Source organism: Cupressus sempervirens, chromosome 7, assembly GCF_028749045.1.
Source record: "Cupressus sempervirens isolate cs-2001-9-10 chromosome 7, ASM2874904v1, whole genome shotgun sequence".
In the NCBI taxonomy this organism is placed as follows: domain Eukaryota; kingdom Viridiplantae; phylum Streptophyta; class Pinopsida; order Cupressales; family Cupressaceae; genus Cupressus; species Cupressus sempervirens.
The window spans coordinates 624,365,980-624,389,221 of record NC_143124.1 but is presented as its reverse complement, the minus strand read 5'-3'; the positions used below and the strand labels follow the sequence as shown (position 1 = coordinate 624,389,221).

The following is a 23,242-nucleotide window of genomic DNA, read 5'->3' as shown; positions in this document are numbered from 1 at the left end:
TACTTGTTGTGCACCCACGCTGTTCTGAACACCTGAGTTGTTTTGCACAACTGCACTACTTCAGAAAGCTGCGTTACTCTGTGGTGTGCAAAGGTCTTCTTCAACTTGTACCCATTCATTAGGTGTATCGGAAAGAGTTCACCCTACACTCGTGCTCCCTCATCACTTCGAGCCGTGCGGGTTCCTTCCCTTCTATTCGGATAATCTACCCTTGGCGTATACAAGTTTAGGAACTCCTCCCTTGTCTCTTCTACAAATTCAATCTCTATCACATTTCCTCAAGAAAGTCATCGGCACTCCTCGGTCTGCTAGGTGAATGCACTCTCTCAGTTTGTGCTCCACCACTTCTATGCTTGTCAGTGAGCTGTTGAAACTTTTGCCTTCACTTCGCCTGTTGTGTGAGGATTAATGCTTCTTGTGCTATGAGTATCTCATCCTTGTCTTTTATTTTATTCCTATCCTTATTAAGCAAATTCAACATTAATCTTCATAACGCCTTTTTTGTACTAGGTTCGACTGGCAACGACGCCAAATGTTTACCGTCTAGGGTAAATGGATACTTATCGCATTAATAGATTAGAATGTAACACATAACAGATACTTTATTCATATAAGCAGATATGCAATTCCAATTACAGTGATAATCCATAAATCCATTCAGATAATGTACATATACTTACCAAAGGGGTGACTCAACTGTAATGCAACCTTTTAGATACTAAGTCTACCCATCAGCTATAATATAGTTTTTACCGACAATAGTGATGGCTTTCGTATTGAAAGAAATGCTGCATTAAGGTAGCAGGTGATTTTAATATCCATACACAAGTGACAGGAGTGATTGTTTTTGAAAAACCATGCACTTGATGCATTATGATGGGATTTTAGAAGGCTGACGCATGTATTAATGCCTTGCATTTGGAGCAGGGACTTCAAATACTAATAAAACTGGCTTTTGGAAGTATAGTACAAGTAAAAAGTTCTTCTTTAAAGATAAAAGTGGGATTTATAATATGTAAAACACAAAAATTGCCACTTTTTTCTCTTATATGGCTGCTAACGGGGGTTAACATTGATTTAACATGTCAAAAATATGTTAAAAGAGCAGGAACAGATTTTATAATGAATTTAGAAGTCTTTTTTAAACACATACACAGGTTTTTGGATGTGCAATGCATCTAAAAATCACCACCTTGCCTTTTGGGGAGGCATCTTTGCAAGATGCCCTTTTGATCATTACAGGATTTTAAGTCACCATTATAACTAAAACACACTTCCATTTAAAACATAAATAACACTTGCAAATGAGCTTGAAACCCCACCAAACAAGTATAAGTTTAATTAAAAACATTCTTTTGTTCTAAGGACGGGTTTTCATGTTCATCTACAAGCATTTCAATTTTGAAAAGAAGGCATGCAGCAAAGCTTTAAAAGCCCACCAATACATTAAAATCTAATTAAAGTCCACATATTTTAGGTCTAGATTCCAAGTAGATGATACCCAAGATGCTACATAATGACTATTAAAAGCCCTGTATTCCATGACTTTAAGAGGCCTTAGTGGACTTTTGGTTCCACATCGGAAGATTTTAAAAAATAAATGAAGACTTGCAGTTAGGCATAAAAACCCCACCTGCAGGTTAATTTCTCATTTAGTCTTGAAATATAGCTCTGATTTAGGCTTGACATAGCTCAAAATGAAAGGAATAATGAAACAAGCCTAGGGAAAAAAACAAAAAAACAAATCAACTAATAAAACACCTTAGAGAATTCAAGTAAAGATTTTTTTTTCAAAGTGTTGCCTTGATTTTGCAAATACAAAATTGCTGACAACAATAGTGATAGTAAAATGGTGTTTGGTGGTAGAAAAGTGAAATTTGAGGAAGAAGCGGACATGAACAGTTCTGATTTTTATGACAACAGTCATAATGTGGAGCCTACTCCTAAGATAGCAATCATTTAATGTGTGAAAGATAGTTGTATGGAGTTCCCCTGTGTTAACACTCAAAATCTGGGTGTTAGAAATGAGTTATGCGATGCAGATACGGGTCAGAAGAAGTTTGATGTTGCAAATCAGACCTTGGAAAACAGCTTAGTGGTTGGTAATGTTAAAAATTGTAGCTCTAATAAAGATCTTTATCTCTGATTTTATGAAATAGAAATATGACCATTATGGTCATCTTTAGTTGAAGAAGATATTTATGATAATATTTGAGATAATTTTATATGTAGGGACATGTGCCATACTAATTTCCGTAAATTGAAGAGACCTTGTTGTGAAATGGTCTTTCATATATATATATATATATATATATATATATATATATATGTTTGCCTTGTGTATTATATAAGGTGGAAACCATTGTACTTGAACATTTTATTATCTTAATAAAAGAGATGTTTTTCTTGTGTGGTTGGGTTTTTCCCAGGATAATCTCTTGCATCCTTTGTGCAATTTTGTTCTACTTTTCTTATTGTTGTTTATCATTATTTTCTGGGCAAAACTTTAACAATATAATAGGTCCCAGGATCGGGTTTTGGATGGACATGTAACTACCTTGGAAAAAGTGTGTGAAGATACTGTCATATCAGCAACTTCTACCTTACCAGTTGAGCCATCCGTTGAGGTGCTTAGCAACATGGTCTTGGACGTTGGTGCGTTGATTTTAGAATACATGTTATTGATCACAAGGTGAGTGATGTAGATACGTCATATAATGGTGCAAACTTTGATAAAAAGAGCTTGCATGGGACTCATAAGTTCTAGATTTCTCATCATTTGATTGGGAAACTTAAGGTTAATGGCAGCATGCTTGCCACAACCATAGAGAATTTCAATGTTGTGTAATGCTCCCGTTATTAGACTTATCTTGAGACATGTAATACCTGCAAATAAATGTTAGAGTTTGTATAATAATAAACCTAACTATACTATTGCACCCTCTATCCTAACCCCAACCTTAGAGACATCTCCAGATCGGATCCCTAACCCTCACGAGGATCTCCAAAGTTTTGAATTATATAATATCAATTCTAACACCATCCTCGGTTATTTCACCATCTTCTCTATAGTGCAACCCTTGAGGTTCTTCTTGGATGGGCATCCTCTATCCAAGGCCAGTCACATATGTATATGTTGAAATCATTTGAATATTCTAGCACATGAAGATTATATCAGTTTCAATCATATCGATTAGATGTGGATCATAACGATCTCGCATACTAGCATTGTAGGGGTTCTATTAATCTCCATGGTGTCAATCTCACATACTAACCCTAGAAAGTTTAGGATCAATCTCTTCTCCCATAAGGAGCTATATTGACTTCTTCATAAAACATAAGCCATCTTCCAAAACACTCGTATATAATTCATTTGTCATTTCAATGAATAAAATAATATAATGTTTTCAATATATAAAATTGAAAATAATGTCAACTATATCATACCTTTTCTTACCTTATATTCTTGTTCACATGACTCCCTATTCATACACTTTGAAGGAGGTACTTGCCTTGCCAAGCTTTCCAAACATAATATATTTATTCTTTTATTTGTATTCAATGGAATGATGTTTCTATGAATATAATACCTATTCCCTTATTGTTTATTGAATGGCTTTGTAAGAATTTGGTATAGCTCTGATACCATGTAAGAATTTGCCTTAGGGCAAAATGATGCCAAAATCAAGAAGCTCAAGAACAAGCACAATATTGACCAAATGATGTATGATCAAAATAACAATATGAAAATGAATTGATGTACAAGTAGACTAGAAGTGCCTGTATATAAAGGCCTCTAGAATGACTAGGAGTTAGCAATATGATAAGCCTCACAACTAAGCACATATCCACCAAGAGTGGATTATCCTCCATTGAGCACAGGAGTTAGTGCGACAATGAGAGGATAAACCTACATAGGTGTGTCACGTAAAATTATGTTGTAGACACCATGTGCTTAATTAGAGTGCAAACAATTGTGTTTTCTACATGAAAACTCAGTTAATTATGGAAACTCCAGTGTTGCAAACACCATGTGCTAAATTAGAGTTGCTAACTCTTGTGTTGTCAACATGACAACTTATATGAGTACGCATACTCCTAGTTGTCTAACCTAACAAATAATAAAATAATGCATTTATCCTAAGTAAACTTAAGTAAAGTGTAAATAATAATTATTTACACTAACACCGCCCTTAAGTGCAACTTAGGGGAATGCATTTAAGCTCACAAAAGCTATGATGAAATGCATAATGGGTCCCGACTACTAGGGCGTGTTAGGTACCCAAGTACAAATGCAATCCAGTACACACAATGCAATTCAAGAAAATGCAATGAAATCTCTCTGGAAACAAAGACAGAGGGAAAACCTCATGGGAAAAACCCTCCCCAAAAAAGAGAGATATGTACAATATAGAAGAGAAGAGTCATGTGACCCCCACTAGTGAAAAACCGCTCACCCCCAAGAGATCTCACAAATGAAGATACTTGACCTCCGTGAAGGGCTTGGTGAAGATGTTGGCTATCTACTACTTTGTAGGACAATATTGTAGTGCAATGACCTGTTCATGAATCAACTCTCTGATTTAGTGCATATGAACCTCAATATGTTTGGTGCACTGATGTTGCACTGGATGTTTTGAGATTTCAATGGCACTTTGATTGTCACAATGGATGATTGTGGGTCTGGGTAGATCAAAACCAAACTCCAGAATCTGCTGCAACCAAATAGCTTCTGTCGCTACAATCACAACTCCTCGATACTCAGCCTCAGTTGATGAAAAAGCAATGGTGTTCTTTTTACTCTACCAACAAATGGGGCCGGAACCAAGATGAAACATATATCCTGAAGTAGGCTTGCGAGAATCAAGATCCCTTGCATAGTCTGAGTCTATATATCCCACTAACTGAAGTCCTGTACCAACTGCATAGTGTATCCCATGTGTATGTGTACCTTGGATGTAATGGAGGATGTGTTTGACTGCCTTCCAATGAAGTTCATGTGGCTCTTGCATGAAGCGTGAAACCATGCCAATTGCAAATGAGATGCTAGGGTGTGTATCTGTCAAGTAGATGAGGCTTCCAACCAACTGTCTATACAAAGTTGCATCAACAAGTGGAGTGGAACACTTTGCTTCTAACTTAACACTTACAAAAAAAGGAGTAGGTGCAGCCTTGTAATCACTCGTGCAAAATCGAGCAAGTAGATCAAGAGCATACTTGGGTTGTGATAATGTAATCCCTAATGAAGACTGATGCATCTTGATACCAAGGAAATAGTGAGGTAGACCAAAGTCTGTCATTGAAAACCTGTCCTGCAAAGTAGCCTTGACACTATCAATAATGGATGTTGTGCTCCTTGTAATAATCAAGTCATCAACATAAAGCACAAGAAGAAAATGTGAATCATCCCTCTGAAGAATGTAGACATTCGGATCGGAATGACATTTGGTGAACCCTGCTGAGAGAAGAAAAGAATCCATCTTGGCATACCAAGCTCTTGGAGCTTGTTTAAGTCCATATATAGATTTCTTCAACTTGCAAACCAAGGTAGAATCCTATATGAACCCCTATGGCTGCTCCATATAAATCTCCTCATGAAGATCACCATTCAAGAATGTGCTTTTCACATCCATCTGATGAACAACCCATCTCTGAGCTGCTGCTACAGCTAGTGTCAAACGAATGGAATTCATTTTTGCAACTGGTACAAAGGTCTCAGTGTAGTCAATGCCAGGTACCTGAGAGAAACCTTTTGCAACAAGTCTAACCTTATGTTTATCAACACTTCCATCCGCTACAAACTTGGTCTGATAAATCCACTTACATCGAACCGATTTTCTTCCCTTAGGAAGAGAGACTAAGTCCCATGTATCATTTCTCATAAGAGAATTATATTCTTCCTCCATTGCTCTATCCCATTCTGGAATACTTGATGCTTCTTTGAATGATTGTGGATCAAAAGAAACTGCAGTATAAGCATGTGGGAGTGAGTTGTGTTGTGATCTTGTCCTCCTAGTATCTAAAGGATTCCTTGCCAATGGTCCTGCCGCATCAAAAGTCAGCTGAGCCCATTTAGGTCTAGTGGAAGAAGATGTAGGAGTATCCTCAACCTCTGCTGGCTGATGCCTCTATTTGGGTCATGGACAAACATCTTCCTAGTTACTACCATCACTATCACTTTGTTCAATGAAGGGGGAAAGAGGAGGAGTTGAAGAAGTAAAGCTTGGAAAACTTTCTTCAAACACTCGTCTCATAGAATACATCATGTGTCTCTGAAGGATTCCCTGCCAATGGTCCTGTTGCATCAAAAGTCAGTTGAGCCCATTTAGGTCTAGTGGAAGAAGATGTAGTAGGAGTATCCTCAACCTCTACTTGTTGATGCCTCTGGTTGGGTCATGGACGAACATCTTCCAAGTCACTACCATCACTATCACTTTGTTCAACGAAGGAGGAAGAAGGAGGAGTTGAATAAGTAAAGCTTGGACAACTTTCTTCAAAATGTACACTCCTCTCATAGAATATGTCATGTGTCTCTGGATCCATCAACTTGTAGGCTTTATGTGAGTCCGCATAACCAACAAAGATGCAAGGTTTGCTTTGAGCTTCCAATGCCTTGCATTTCTGCAAAGGTATTTGTGCCCATTTTGGACAACCAAAGACTCTAAAGCGCTTAACAGAAGGTTCCCTTCCAATCCATGCTTCAAAAAGAGTTATACCATCCAAAGCTTTATGAGGACTCCTATTCTAGATATAGTTAGCACAATTCATTTCTTTAGCCCAAAAGACTTGATCAAGAGACTTATATAGTAGCATGCAAGTGGTCATCTCTTTGAGGGTTCGATTTTTCCTTTTAGCAACACCATTCTGCTGTGGCATGTATGGTACTAAATGTTGAAGGTCAATTCCCTCGAGTACAAAAGTTTATTAGTCTTGAGTTCACATACTCCCCCCCATTATCTGTTCAAAGCACTTTGATGGCTTTTTCTTACTACTTTTCCACTTGAGCCTTGAAACTGAGAAATTTGTCAAACACTTCACTCTTATGAGCCATGAAGAAGATCGAAGTAAAGCAAGAGTAGTCATCTATGAAGGTGGGTGCATAGCGAGATTTGCCAAATGATGGCACTAGAAACGGGCCCGCCACATCACTATGAACCAATTCAAGAACACATTGTGCTCTCCAAGACTTCCCCTTGTTATGCATTTTTTTCTAGATGTTTCCCAAGTGAGCACCCTGAACAAACACCTTTTGAAAACTGGACTTGAGGTAGACCATGAACCATTTTCTTGCTGCTAAGCTGCTAAAGATACTTGTAGTTGAGATGTCCAAATCTCTCATGCCACAATTTGCTTTCTGTATTTAACTGTAATAACAAGGCTTGTGCATTTGATTTTGGCAAAAAGGAAGAGAAAGTGTAAAGTCTTGAATCATGATTAGCTTCTTCTATTGCAATCATTGAGTCATCCTTGATGCTTTTCACTACCACTGAGTCTGGAAGAAATTCAACCTTATTTCCACCTCCATAGTAAGTGATTTGGTAGACTAAAAGAAGGTTGGAGGTAAGATTAGGAACATATAGAACATCCTTGAATGCTTCATTATCCATCTCAACTTCACCTTTACCTTCAACTTCCACTTTAGTATCATCTCCTACAAAGATGTGAGGAACCTCTGAATGCATCATTGAAGAAAAATCGCTCTTTGAAGCACCCATATGATGTGTGGCACCTGAGTCAATAATCCATTCTCCCTGACTAACAGTGTTTGTGAGTAAAGCATGCCCTTTGCCCTTAGATTTTGAAGATGAAGATCCTTTCTCCTTATAAGCATTAGGCAGTGGAACATTGTGTTTCTTCATGATGTTCTTCAACTCATCAATCTGCTTGTAATAACACTGATGTTCATCATGAGCCATCTTCTTACAATAGGCACACTTCTTTTTTTCCTGATTAGTGTCCCCCTTTTTGTTGGTATTAGGAGAAGACTTGCTTTGTTGTTGATTCAATTGTGGTGTTGACTTTTCTATGTCCCCTTGTCTATTGTCTTTCCACTTCTTTTTTCCCTTTCCTTTGTTTGAACTTTCACTAGCTGAATTTTTAGAACACTCATTATTAGCCACCAATGCCTTAGACTTTGAAGACTTGAGAATCCCCATTGTTATCAACTTAGCTTGTTCATCCTCTAACAGCTGAGCATAATCATCAAAAGTGATTTTCTTATAGGAAGCTCCTAAGGTAGTCTTTGTGGTGTTAAAAGAAGAGACAAATGTGGAGTATTCAGATGGAAACTTATTGTGAATTAGATAAATCAACCTGTCATCTTTAATGGGACTACCACAATCATCAAGTTTTGTTCTCAACTCATTCACCTTAATGATACAAACTTGAATAGAATCAAAGCTGTTAGGATCTAGGGAGACAAGCTCATTTTCAATGTCGTAGACATCCTCCTCAGTCATTTGACCATATAGTTTTTTTAGAGCATCCCAAGTTTCCTTGGATGTATCATACTTCATGATTTGATAGAGGATCTTGTCTTCAACCCCTAACCTAAGAATACTTAGGGCTTTCCTATTTTCTCTTTCCCAAGCATCAATTTCAATTTTAGATACTTGATCACTTGTTGGTTTAGGAAAGGAACCATCTACATTTTGAGAAACTTCTTCATGCATCAATTTACACCATTTTTTAACAGACCATGTGGCATAGTTATGTGGTGTTAATTTTGGAATCTTAAGATTTCCCATGATGCAAGAAAAGAAAGATAACAATAGGAAAAAAGGAACACAACACCAAGATACACACCCCTTTTTCACTCAATCAAGAGACCCCCCCCAAATGAAAGATTTTGGCAATTTATACTTAGTGCGATTACAATAGCCACTTGCCAATTTTGGCCTTAGTGCTCTTCTGATTTTCTACTTAAAACCTCCTCTTGGAGTTCAAATCTGGTACTATGCACTATAGCTCCGATGTACAACAAGTTTGAAGTTTGATCAGAGCATTACAATGCAAAAAAGGACCTATTTTTGAAAGTGGTATTTTTGTCCACACAAGCCTATAATTTGATTGCAATTCTAGAAAGTAGACGAAAAATTATTCACTTTACAAAAAATTGAATTTGATTTGGAGTCCAGATGAGCCCGTACGGAGCGTTCAAAGTTGCAAAATGTAGGATTGGATAGGTACAGTCGCCAAAAACTGAAATTTCTAACAAATTCGTGCACCAAAAATAGAAATTAATAGCACCACTAAAAAATTCAGGAAATTCTAACAAAAAAAAAAAAAATTGCACCTGATTTGGAGTCCAGATGACTAAGATATGGCCTCCGAAGTTAGACTGTCAAATCAAAACTGAATGTGGTGAGGGGTCTGATTAGTAAATTGCAAGGTTAAATTTGATGTCCAAACGACTGTCGTGGTAGTGCAATCTGGGCCTGCTGATGGCAGTCAAACAGCTGTCAATTTTAAGACAGTAAAATGCATGCATCAGCAAAAAAAGGTCCACTTGATGATGTGGTAGGTAACGTCACTACTGATGTGGCATGTACGGATGTTGACGTTAGCTATACAAAACGATGATGTCAGTTGTACGGAAGTCTGCGTGGCTTGCTGACTAGGCTGGCTGAGCTGTCTTGGATCCGACGTGACAGACATGAGTCTGTTGACTGTGTGAGTACATGGCCGCAGAGGTGTGATGTGTCCCACGGGCTGAGTGGGATGCTGATTGAGCTAGCCGCTTGGCAAAGGAGGCCATTTGGTGGCTTCAGAGTGGCCGAAAGATGACACGGTCTCGACAAATGTGGCGGGTGCAGCAAACAATTAGCGTCGGAGCTTTTGCCGTTGACGGGAGATTGTAGCCGACGGAAGGAAAACTGGCGGGTGGGTTGACATCGACGGTGGCCGGTGGACTGTTGAAGGTAGCCAACGGAATCTTCAGGTTTACGGTAGAAGATTTGCGGGAGCCAAGACGTGGGTGTTGTGGGATTAGTCCCACATACATCGAATGTATATTGCCGAGGGTGTATTTAAACAAGGAGCCACGGTATTGAAGCAACTCAAAGCCTCTGGTGGAATTTGATTGTCGATTTCCGTGGGCCGTTGGAATATGCCAGCAATGGGCGGAATATTCCACCGAGTTTGTGAAATGCAGTTCGCCGGTTATGGAGGAATATTCCTCCGTGGGGGCCAGGTTAAAAATTTGAAAAAATATTCTGGAAAATTGCAAAAAATTGTAGATGGAAATTGTAGAGAAAATAACAGATGAAAATTGTAGTGAAAATAAATACTGATCTGAAAAACAAATTATACAGATCTAATAGATCATACCAAATTCTACAAATTGGGCCTTCGAGTGCCAGTTTGCAAAAAAAAATTGCCTCAATTTTGACTATGATCTAGTGTAGGCAAATTTATAGTCAAAATTCACCGAATCAACGCTCCGGATGCAATGGTGAGGTCCGCTTTGGCTCTAGATGCTCCCAATGACTGCAGATTTGTCGGATATGAATCGGTGGTCCTTCGAGATGTGAAGCAAGAACGATCTCCAATGGCTATGAAATGATGCTCCCTCAGCTCTGATACCATGTAAGAATTTGGTATAGCTCTGATACCATATAAGAATTTTCCTTAGGGAAAAATGATGCCAAGATCAAGAAGCTCAAGAACAAGCACAATATTGATCAAATGATGTATGATTATAATAACAATATCAAAATGAATTGATGTACAAGTACACTAGAAATGCCTATATATAAAGGCCTCTAGAATGACTAGGAGTTAGCAATATGATAAGCCTCACAACTAAGCACATGTCCACTAAGAGTGGATTATCCTCCATTGAGCACAAGAGTTAGTCCGATGATGAGAGGATAAGCCTGCATAGGTGTGTCACGTAAAATTATGTTGTAGACACTATGTGCTTAATTAGAGTGCAAACAACTATATTGTCTATATGACAACTCAGTTAATTATGCAAACTCCAGTGTTGTAGACACCATGTGCTAAATTAGAGTTGCTAACTCTTGTGTTGTCAACATAACAACTCATATGAGTACGCATACTCCTAGGTGTCTAACCTAATAAATAATAAAATAATGCATTTATCCTAAGTAAACTTAAGTAAAGTGTAAATAATAATTATTTACACTAACAGGCTTATGTACTTATTTTCTTTTACTCCTTTTGACCCTAGCCTATACATTTCCTTCTCTCTAATTTTTTATACCCTTTTTACACATTGGGTCACCTTGGTAGTCATTTTTATATATATCCCTATGACTTTGTATTTCTTGCCTTCACATGAGTGGCAAGGAATTAATCCTACCTTAGCAACTTTCTTTTTACTTAATTCCCTATCCCTGAAAATGTTCCCTTTCTTCTTTTCTTATTTGTTCTTATCTTTCCTTACTCCCCCGTGGCTGGTTTATTTTTTGTTCCTACTTATATCTCCTATATGCTCATGTCACCCTCCAAGTTTTCTACCATTTCCCCCTCTTTTAACCATGGTCATCTCCTATCATAAGGTCCCTCTATTAATATGCTCGTAGGTGGCATTTCCTAGCCCTACGTTGTCATTATTTCATGGGGCTCGATTATTTTGTAATATATTTAGGTTGATTTAGTAAGTGTGTTTTACTGTTTACATATTATCATGCATTAATTAATTAATTAAATGTAGTTAAATAATAAGGTAAATTAATAGGATTGTTTCTAGTTCATGTGGATTTAATCATTAATCAATTTTATTTTATATTTTAGATGTTGGTTACACATGATTGGAATACTCCTAGATTTGATGAGCATGATACGATTCACAAGGATTGTGCCAAATTTCATGACTCTAGTAGTTCAAAGATATTTAGTTCAGATCAGCATAGTGGTGAGGTTCACTTTGTGAACAGTTCATTGTTTGAGATGGATATTGCATTTTCATATGATAATCCACTTTTTGAGGTTGATGCTAATCACTCACCTAAGATGAGTGTTCGTGATGTTTGGGATCTTACCATTGCATTAGGATTTCAAACAAGGATCGCGTAGGAGTTTTCAAGAGTTTATATAATGAGGAGTTCCTACAGTTTTTTCTTTGATTTTCCTATCCATGACCCCTTTCAAACACACAGTTTATTTGCACACGTGTTAGACAATGTCTATAACAACTCACTTTGCACAGTTTTGGGAAGCAAGCGTTGTCAACCTTCCAAATTGCTTCCATGTAAGATGTTCACTCTTGCAACATTTATAGTTGGATTTGATTTAGGTTGACAGGTTCTATTAGTTGTATTGGTCATAATGTTACATGAGCTAATTGGTCACCACAGGAACATTATAGAGTTCTACCCTTGGGATCTGGGAGAGTAATGTAATGTCCCCGTTTTAGCTCACTATGGTTAGTGGTTTGGATTAGCCTATTGGTGGCCCTCGCCAAGTAAGTCAGTTGGGTAGAGGATCCCAGTTGGCAAAGGAGGCTTTTTTCCTTCCAAAGGTTGGATATGTTTAGGATTGCTCTTCATTTAGGTCAATTTGGTACACTTTCTATTTATAGTAAATCATATATCCAACATTTCTATATTTATCCGACCTTAATTGTATAGTTAACCATTGGCATCTTTGTGGATCAGGTATTCAAGGATTTACCTATTATAGTAAGTTAGGAGTTGATAGAGATGGAACTTACTATTTTTAGTTGATAGAGATGGAACCTTACAATTTTTTAGTAATGTAGTTGGTTGTGCATTGGAAGCAATGGTTGACCTACAAATTCAGACAAGACAAAGAGATGAGTAATCAATGAGATACTAGAATTATAATGGCATTAATAAAGTTTTTTATTAATGGTTATATTATAAAGTTATTATTTAAATTTATTAAGTGCTATTAAGTGAGGGGCCATTATAATTAAATAAAAAGTAAGGTTGCATGGGTACTCGTACTCACACCCCTAGTACTCGTACCCACATACCCAAGTACTGGGTACTTGATGGAGAGCATCATAGCTAAGGACCTTGATTAAGATTTCTGACTTTTTTCTTTGGTTTTTTGTTTGCATATCAGCTTGTTGTTTATCAAGCTTAATTCAATACCTAATCAGTTTGAAACTTTGATACAATATTAATTAACAATAAACTTTATCACTCTTCAAGTCAGAAGTTTATCATTTGCAATATGTCATTGTCATATGATTTATGATTTTCTTGTTCTTGCATAAAGTCTGCCTTCTTTGTTATGCATCCAAACATTTATCATATATTATTATTACAAACATATAGCAAATCTGAAACTGAAAACAATACATTACATTTGCAAACTTCATCATTGCTCTTGTTTTGAAAAACTATTGTCATCACTCATAATTTCATATTTTCTATAAATATAAAAGTATAATTAAAAATAAAGTTTGACATAACCAAGTACTTCATACCCTATTATGAAAAATAGTCGTACCCGTTCCATAAGTACCCCAAGTACCCCCGTCCCCATGCAACCTTGATAAAAGGTATGCTTTTATCATGGTGTACCCTATGGTCAACAATAGAAATATTTTAAAGTCCTTTATAAAGTTAATGAAGTAAATTGGGGCCATGAGACATCACTAATGAATATTAAATGCTTTATTGAAATTGGTGCCCAAAGTAAGGATTATTTATAAGTTCATTCAAAGCCATTTACAAGTCATTAAGGTGACTTATTGTGGAAGCTTCATGATCGAAACATATTGAGGAAATATAAAAGCCCAAGGAAATAAAATATAATGTTGTTTTTTGGTTATTGAAAGTTCTTGGGATTTGAGCTATTAAACCTAGGTTTTATGTATTTTCAGCATCGAAGGATGTTAATTTTCTAGTGTTTGATCGATTCCAAAACTGTTGAAGACTAGTTGCATCATCGCTTATCAGTGGACTTCATTCAAAGGTCCAGATTGTGCAAATTGGTTGAAGTTTTTGGATAGTTGAATAGTATTTAACAATATCAAGAATAAATCTGCAGCTGTCTCATAGCATCTGTAGCAGTATTTTAAAGTCTAATTTTGTGCATTTACAAGGGAACCACACCCCTTTTCAGTGCTCACAAGAGATTCTACAGTAGTGGTATTGGAATTCTTATCCAACTGCCTAGGTTTGGTGGCGCTGTTTGATGCAATATTGGGCATATACCATTGTTTGATCTGTGGATCAAATTATGAAAGGGCTTGAAGTTATTTCCTTAGCAGAGCAATTTAATTCATGATTCACCAATAAGCTGCAATTTCTTTTCAGTCTTTATATTTTCCACTAATATGCATTATATTTCCAATTAATAAAATAAGGCAATCTCTGTTGGTAAATTGCAAGTAATTTGAGGCAAGAGCCTACAACACAATGGTAAATTGTGAGCCTCTTATTTGGGAGGTCTCGGGTTCGAATCTACTCGAGCTTAATAAATAATAATAATCAATCACAACCCATAATAATTAATCTTGGCTTTGGTCTCTTACCAATAAATAAAAAAATCGCAAGCATTTTGGATTTAATTTAATTTTCTTATTTTTGTAAATTCTGATATTTATATATTCTCTAAAAGGCAAACCCTACAAAACAAATTAAAAACTTTGACAATAACTGGATTGGTTAGAAGTTGAGCCAGCACGGCTCATTGCACTTTGAGCCAAAGTTGGATTGCCTTGAAGGGAAACCAAGGAGATTGAGTTAAAATCAGTTTCTAAATCATATTTGGGCAGGTTTATAGCTACTTTTTATGCATCTAGAAAAGTCTTTGGAGGATTAGGAAGAGCTCACTGCTGATTTCAAGCAAGATTTAAGAGGTAAGTTTGTATTTTAAAGGTTATTTTTTTTAAAACAAAAAATCTCTCTTTTTCCCTTTTTTTCCTATTTTGTTCAATTCTTTTTTTTGAACAAATGCTAGACACATTTGTTAAGAAAATCTAAGTTTATAGTTGGAAAACCCAAATTATTCTATATTGGTGTAATTACAAATCATAAATGTTAATATATTTATTTATATGTTATAACACCTTTCTTGAGACTTGTGGATTGCCTTATCACAATCTCTTGAATCCTAGTTAGAAGGGGCACTTGTTGTGAAGTTGGAAACATGTGTACCATTTTAAACTGTAAGCACCTAGCATTTGTGTACACTTTAATAATTATTCAGCTTAGTGCTTTTTCCATTACAAGATTTCATATGGCACTAAAAGACATTTCAATCTCACAGTCAGCCCTATTTCTGAATGTTCTTGTCTGTTATTCCTCTAATCCAATAATTTATTTCATCATGTGGGCCCTATGTTACCATTTGTAGCCTTCATGTTTAGTCTTGACCTCAACATTAGTGATACCTTGTAATTCGGCATCCCCTTATTATTTGGGATTTTTGGTTCTATTTTGAGCCCCGATTGGGTGTAACATAATGCCTTGGGCACCGTGTTCCTAGAAACATAATGCCCAGGGCATTTTATTCCCCAAGATTTGCACTAAAATTGGAAACAAGCCCCTTTATTGTTGATTTCGTTGGGTATTTGGATTTATAGTCATCCTGCTTGAGCTTTAACCCCGAGATGTTGTGAGATGCATGTAAACACCCTATCTCTCCTCATTTCAAGAACTGTGTTTAAGAATTTGCAACTAATATCAAGTATTCGTGTCCAAGGTTTCAAGGTAAGCATTCAAGCACTCAGGATCTATACGTTTTCTCAAGCATTCAAGGTGTTCTTCTCTATGGATCAAGCCTCTTTCCCTCATTGCATGTCAAGCAAAGGAGATACATCTGCATTCATCCAAGTCTTCTCTCTTCTCTCTCCAATCAAGCATTGTGACAAACTGCAACATCCATCACATAAGGTTTTGTCTTTCGTAATTTACTTTTTGAGTTTTTGTGCTAAGTCGAAGCTATTGCATCAACATACTTGATCACATCCAAAGAACCATTTGCTTTTCCAAGGTATGCCATATTCTATTTTTCAGATCTAGCCTCTGCTATATGACAGTGTGCTTTCATTTCCTTTATATCATTTCAATGCTGATTCCAAATAGTGGTTTGACTGAGGAAAACCCCTGTATCTAACCTTCATCCCTATTTTTTTATCCAGGGAGTCCAAGATCCGACAGGAAGACAACTATTTTCAGGTCAAATCACAAGGAACATAATGTGCGACGCATTCAGTTCCCAGGAACAAAATGCCTTGGGCATTTGTACCCTACAAATCCACTTCAGAATTTGATCACAAGTTGGTACAGTTGTCTGGTTTCTATTTCGAATCATTACAGGTTGCTTACTATTTTTTATCATTTTGTATTTCCTGAAATCTTTGTTGGTTTTTCTTTTTTAGACTCCAATATTGCATCATTGTATCATTTTCCTCTAAATCATCTCAATTAATTCATTATTGTGAAGGATCATTGACTCACTTAGCACATAGGTTCCACTTGAGCCTATTGTATCATCTTCCTTCTGATTGCGCACCAGGGAATAAAGGCGAAATCTATCTTGCTACCTTATCTTATTGTACAACATGCTATTGTTAACCCAAGGCAAGACAAAGGAGAGGTTACTTGTTTCCATTGCAAAACAACCTTTCAAGGGGGAGGCATTCGCCAATTAAAATACCATCATGCCAAGATGCTAATCCATGACCAAATATGCCTCTTGAGGATATACATGAAGTGCAACTTCAATCAAAAGATTTTGAGGAACAAAAATAATTAGAAAAGAGGAAAAAAGAGGAGATGGCTATCAAGATCTATTATTGTGAATCTGAAAATCGTGCATGTCAGTCATTTCAAGTTGCTCCAGCATTTTGCAAATCTAATAAAGGCATAGTGAAGGTGATAAAATGGCATTTTAATTCATATCTAATCAAATTTTATATCCTAGGGTTCCGTTCTTGTATGTTTGTTGCCATTTGGAAATTCTGTTCATTCAATTTTAGTTATATCAACATTGATATTGCTTGTATGTGAGCATTTTCTACTTAGATCTTAGTGTAATTGCATATAGGTTGAATGTTGGCTGTCTGTTTCATATCATACCGTAACCAGCATTTCGTTGGGGGTAATTTATCATCTATAAGTGAGCTTTTGCTAGATTGGGGTGAAGTTAGAGCTATTTTTCCGGCCAGAAAGTGTTTGACAAGAAGTTTCTAGTAATTCATTTCATTTTGATTTTTCTGGTCCGGTTTGTCTTTTGTTTCAAAAAATAAAAAAAGTACAGAAGGAACCCAAAATTTAACAAAAAATACTGAACAGGGACATGATATAACATGTATTCAACAACCAAGCAACCCAAGTTTGGAGATGCATCGGCATACAAGGATAGGGTATAAATTTGATGGTCTCTATATATATATTATAAACTAATATCTGGACAAACCTCCTCAATGCTTTGCTCCAAGTTGAGCCAGTTAAGGAAGTTAATCCTAAAGATAGAAGGGTTCTCCTAATGAGCCTCCATATTTAACCATATTTTAACTCTGCGAAGGTCCTAATTTCCAATTGTCTACTGAAAAATACTTATCTTGTGGTGTTGAAGAAAATAGAAAATATTGGCATATCACATGATATAGATACTCTATATATTCATATGTTTTAGGTTTGTATCTTGGTCTCCTTTCATATAAATGTCAGCAAATCAAAATTCTTAGCTGCTTGTGCATAGGGAGGAAACCATGTTTAGGAAGAATAATTAACAGTCCATACTTTTTTATTTTCTTAACTATCTTATTTTTAAGATTCCCACGTCTTTAATATTTGTTAATCTATTTTTAAAAATAAAGTACTTCTAAGGTCCAAGATCCTTCTCGGGCATATATCGTAGAGTTGTCTTTTGATATAGGAAAAAAATAGGTGCAAAAGAAAGGATGTGCATTTTGAACCTCAAGGAAATGAATAAATTAGAGATGCCATTGTTTGCAAATGACCAAAACATGATCAATGTAACTGCAAAAAGAACCATGTGCAAAAGCACAGGTGACTTGAGAAACTTATATCTTTGCTTATTATTTATTAAAAACATGTTGTGAACCTGAAAATCCGAACTAATGAATAACTAACTAAAATTTGTATTTGCAAAAAGATTTCAAAATGATATATTATTTAGTATATCTCATAAATACTTATTTTAGGATTGAAAATGTGTTAATGTAACTCCATTGGTATGAGCACATGGGATTGATAGAAAATGTCTTAGGGTTGTGATCTTGGTATATGTAGCACTAGGGACACCACTGTTGTCCCTTAGATAAGGGACTATGGGTTAGGGATATCTAGAATTCCAATTCTGTACTTCCGAAGTGGTCATTGATTTCAACTCAGGGATCTACAACTGGAATGTTGATGATTCCGAAAATTGCATAAAAGATGTCTGGAAGTACTCAAAATCCATTAATAAGTGGGGAATTTCTGTTCCAAATTATGATTGGTCTGATAATATTATAGACGAGTGCATGCCAACATGGAACAATGTATCATTTTCAACAAAGAAATTTTACATAGCTCCAAGGTATTTCTTAGGATTTAGATTTATGAAATTCATTAGTTAAGAATTGAATGCACAAGTACTTCATAGTGTTGTGCATGGGTATTTGTTTTATTATGTATTTTGACATTTCTGTAGGCCATTAATTATGAAATTAAGTTTTTTGTATTTTTGCGTACAAACATATCCTATGCCATCCTCTATGATATTAAGGCAAGCAAAATATCATTCTATATTCGAAAATTTTCCTACTTTCCATACCCCATCATTCTTATTAGGGTAATTTGTTTAAGTTTTAAAAAACAAATTTACTAGATAATGCATATAAAAATTTATAGCACAGATGATTTGCTTACATCAAACCTAGGACTACATCAACAAAAACTTCAGATTATTTCTAGCATTTCAATATGAAATTATTACCTTTAGATGGACAAATTCAGCAAACTGCGGATGGCTTTTCACTTCATTCTCTCCAAAATTATACATATCTTCCCATTCCAATCTCCCTAAATCAGTGAAAGAATCTTGGTGACTCGAATCTGATGAATAGTCAGCAGCCTATAAACACAAAACTGCAATTGTTATCATAGACCAAAGAGAAAATTTTCTTCAACAATTTAGGAATCTGAATCAATTCACTCACTTGACAAGCTAATACATATTCTAAGATGTCATCCTCATTCTTCGTTCCTGGCATTAGAAAACTTAAATTATTAGAAAAGCTAAAGCACAATACAAAAAATAATCACAAAATCGGCTTGAAATCACAGTTAGAGAAATGCATTAATACCATATATATCAAGAGAAATGCATTAATACCATATATATCAATAGCCTTATCGACTATGGCGGAAGAGCATCCCATATCCACAAACCATCTTTTGATGGAGCTCCATGATGCGTTTGATGAGCTTGCCTGTAAATAAAAATGTGAGTGATAAGAAAATAGATATTTTCTTACATTAATTCACGAGCTTGCATATTTGTTAGTAATAAAAGCCTAAGGTTTTCGATGTCAAAGTTCCAACGGTCAGCGTAATATCTAATTTCGTTAGCCTGAGTGTTATAGTGCAAGTCTTATATGCAAAGTATTTAGATTTTGCAAAAAAGGTCTTTATATGTGAATCATGGAAAATAATCAATTAAAATATTAGAGAGAGCACTGAGTAGGAGTTGAGCTCATCATCATACAAGGGATGAACTAAAGGTGAAGGTAACGAGCAAAAAATAAATTAAACAATTCTGGCATTCAGACTTATCCTTACTGAGGGAATCCAAAGTCTCCAAAAAAAAGTAAAAGAAATTCTGTTAATGTTAACCTTGAACAATGTCACATGAACATAAGAGTTCAAATATGACCAGAGTTTGATGAATCGCCAAGCACATACTTGGTGAGAACTCTGTAAAGTCACGAAAGTCGAATAGAATTTTCTAAGCTCAATGTCAAATAGAAATATTCAAGACTTCTAAAATGCTTTTGAGAGTGGCCCCTAAATTCTGTCTTGAATTTTTCTGAAATCCAGGAATCCTTTCGAATCAAGTAAATCTTCTATTTCGAAGAGCGTGTGCATGAGTTGGAAATTATCGAAGCAACATTTCACTCCTGAAGAATGGAAGCACATCTTTCGAAAACATTATCTATACAAGTTCAGCTAACATTCATACAACTAATTATAAACCTGACCTTTGAAGGTATCATTATACCCAGCGGCTTGATTCGAGTATTATGTTGAAAGAGTCTCAAGAATCATGAAAGAATTTTCGTTTTCTAATGTACCGTGGTCAAGTACCTCTAACAAGCTTCACTATCAAGCAATTTCAGAACCAAACAAACTTCAGAAGCTGGAACTTATTCGGTTCTCACAAAGTTAAGGGGAAGGTAAATTGGGCAATCAAAAACAAGCAGCCAAATCGTCAAGTAGCAAATAAGAGAAAAAAGGCCACCCTCATTTCTCATGAAGATAAATGAGAAGACGGGCAACTAAAAACAAGAAGCCAAGTTATCAAGTAGCAAAACAGTAAAGAAATGTGGGCCATCTTACCTCACATGTGGTGTGAGAATTAATGTCCTGCCATATAATAGTAGAAGCACATTCTTCCAATTCTTCTGGAATTCCTTTGCCTTTGCATTTATCTTGATCTCCTGATAATTTAATAGGTTGGCCGGCATTTTTCTTCATACCTTCCTCTGAATCACTGTCTTCGTATTCCACCAAATTTCCCTTTGGAAAAAAAGAACCAATGTGACTTCAGATTGCTCACAACACAATGCCCAGAGGAGAAGAAGAAGAAGAAGAAGAGTAAAAAAAAAAACAGAAGGAAAGATAACATACCATTCGAAATTAGATTTCTTTGGGCATTCAGACATAGAATTAAGAAAAGTGAAAAAGCGCAACTGGTAATATTAGTGTGAAATGAGTCTTGCGGCGGTTTTTCGCCACGTTTTTGATGGTGGCCAGATTCAATTTCAATTCATATTAATATTCAATTTTATTTTACACATTGTGCTGTCCCATAATTCAGATTTCTGAAGTAGTATTAATAGTCTATGATCAGAGATTTTGAAATTAAAATTTTAAAAATAACTCCACAGAACTTGAATTGAATGGGTTTATTTGTGGGAGAAGCAGCTGTCCGAAAATAAATTTAGTGTTGGGCAAGTCAGTTTGGTCCGATTGGAGGCACCCAATCGACTAGAGCCAAGATAGATCACTCATTCAGAGTTTTTATCATAAATTTTGGTTAATGAATATTAGCTGGTTTAAAGTTTTCCAAAAAATACTTGTCATGGCATGAATGCAACAACACTAACAAATACTTGTCATAATAGTAATGTAACAACACTTCAAACAAAAATAAAAGAATAAAAGAAACAAATATCTAACATATTATACAAATCATAAGAAGAAGAGATTTAAAAAGCAACAAATCAACAATTAAATTTAGAAGAAAATAGAAGCATATACAATTATCACAGAATACTCTTATCAAAGAGTAATCTTAAAACAAAAGACTTAATCAATAAAACTTCAGGGATTCTTAGAATAATACTAGTCCATAATATTTAGTTGTCATCATTATTAGTCTTTGTTCAATATATATTTTTTAATTAGTAAGAGGTCAGAGTCAAGATTTATTATTATGTGTTGTGATTAATTATTATCATTTATTAAGTGTGAGTAGATTCAAATCCAAGACCTCTTCGATAAAAGGCTCACAATTTATCATTGTGTTGTGGGCTCTTGCCTATCTTTGTTCAGAATTATTCAAACTATCAAAACAAAATAGAATTATTTCTTATGATTGGCAAAATTTTCTTTTAGAAAATTATTTCTTATGATTAGTTGACAAAGTTAAAAATAAGAGCAATGTGTGATAGAAACTACCAAAGAGTAATTACTCTTTTAGCTATTGAAATCAAGGAAAACAAATTCGTACCTCGAAACAAGTTAGTGTCCTTGGAAATATATCGAACTTTGAAGAATTTAAGATATGTAACTTGAGACATCAAGAAAATTGTGCGGATTGCTACAATCAAATAGAGTACTAAGATATGGGAAGAAACTAATATCATGTCAAAAAAACACATTTGAATACAAACTACTTGATTTTAATTACACATAAAAAATGATCATTAAATATGTTCAATACTTACCAAAGAAATGTTTGACTTAGCAATTGATCCAAGAAACATTTGTAAATCAATGACTCCTTTATTTTACATTATACATGTTTTATTAACAACACTTTGATGATAGATAAAATCTAAACCTTGTGATAATCTCAATTGTTTATCTCATTATAAATACTTTCATTGTCAAGCACGAACACCATATGACTAAAGAGTGAAACTCGAACACTCACTACTATTGTTATTCCACGTGTCAAACTCCTTACATAGTTAAATTTCAGCTATCAAGTAAATCGATGCATTTACGACTTTCATGAAGATACAAACAATTTCCCTCTATCCCTCACAAAAGTTTTTTAGTTATATACTTCAACATGTTTTTGATTAAAGAATGGTTAGGGAGAAGAATCATAAGCATATTCAATAACTCCACATAACATTATCACTACATATTTTATTCAAATCTAGGGGATTCACTATATCCAACAATTTTCATAAATAAATGAAGACATCCAACATCAAACAAGTTAGATCCTATATAATAGATTTAACATTAGGAAATTTATAAATCTTCTCTATTCCATAGTCTTGTAATCTACTATTCCCATCATTCTAGACTAAGATTTTTTAAATAAGGAGATAATTATATATATTAATGTATATGTATATGTAAACATATATGCATGTATATATATGTTGTATGTATATTTGTGTGCACAACACATGTATTTGTGTGTTCCTTATTAACTATTCCAATCAAAATAGTAATATTGGAGTTAGTTTAATGAATATTTATGTAAGGATTAGTTGTGTCTTTGCTGAAGTGCTCTATGTTAGAATATGATTGTTTTTGGCTATTAATTTGAGTGTTATGAAGAAGTCTACACATAGCCCAAGGATAAATACAATTTGAAATATCCTATGAAGCCATGGTAAACATTTTGTCCTTTTAGTATTCTCAATGGATATTTGAGATATGTCATGGTCAATACTTGTCAACAATATAACTTTTCTATTTTTAGTGTTTTCCTTTCTATTGTCAATGTCAAATGTCACACTCATGTGACTTTTTTAGAGGATGAAAAAAGAGAGATCAATGGTAACACATGCTTGTGAGACACATGTCTAGGTCCAAGC

At 35.2% G+C, this 23,242-nt stretch overlaps 1 protein-coding gene across 2 annotated transcripts in view; it reads right to left on the bottom strand.

Moving 5' to 3' along the window:
* The window catches only part of LOC149548246 (DNA (cytosine-5)-methyltransferase DRM2-like), a 105,057-nt gene extending 83,886 nt beyond the window's left edge, over positions 1–21,171 (bottom strand). The window contains exons 1-5 of one of the 2 annotated variants that reach the window (XM_089792296.1): positions 20,808–21,171; positions 20,517–20,696; positions 19,294–19,390; positions 19,118–19,164; positions 18,895–19,032 (exon numbers count right to left, since the gene is read on the bottom strand). In XM_089792296.1, coding sequence (XP_089648422.1) covers positions 18,895–19,032; positions 19,118–19,164; positions 19,294–19,390; positions 20,517–20,696; positions 20,808–20,810 — 465 coding nt within the window. In that variant the 5' untranslated portion in view covers positions 20,811–21,171. Of the gene's footprint in view, positions 1–18,894; positions 19,033–19,117; positions 19,165–19,293; positions 19,391–20,158; positions 20,450–20,516; positions 20,697–20,807 lie in introns of those variants that run through there. The other variant, XM_089792297.1, reaches the window with a different exon arrangement.
* Positions 21,172–23,242: the final 2,071 nt, after the last annotated feature.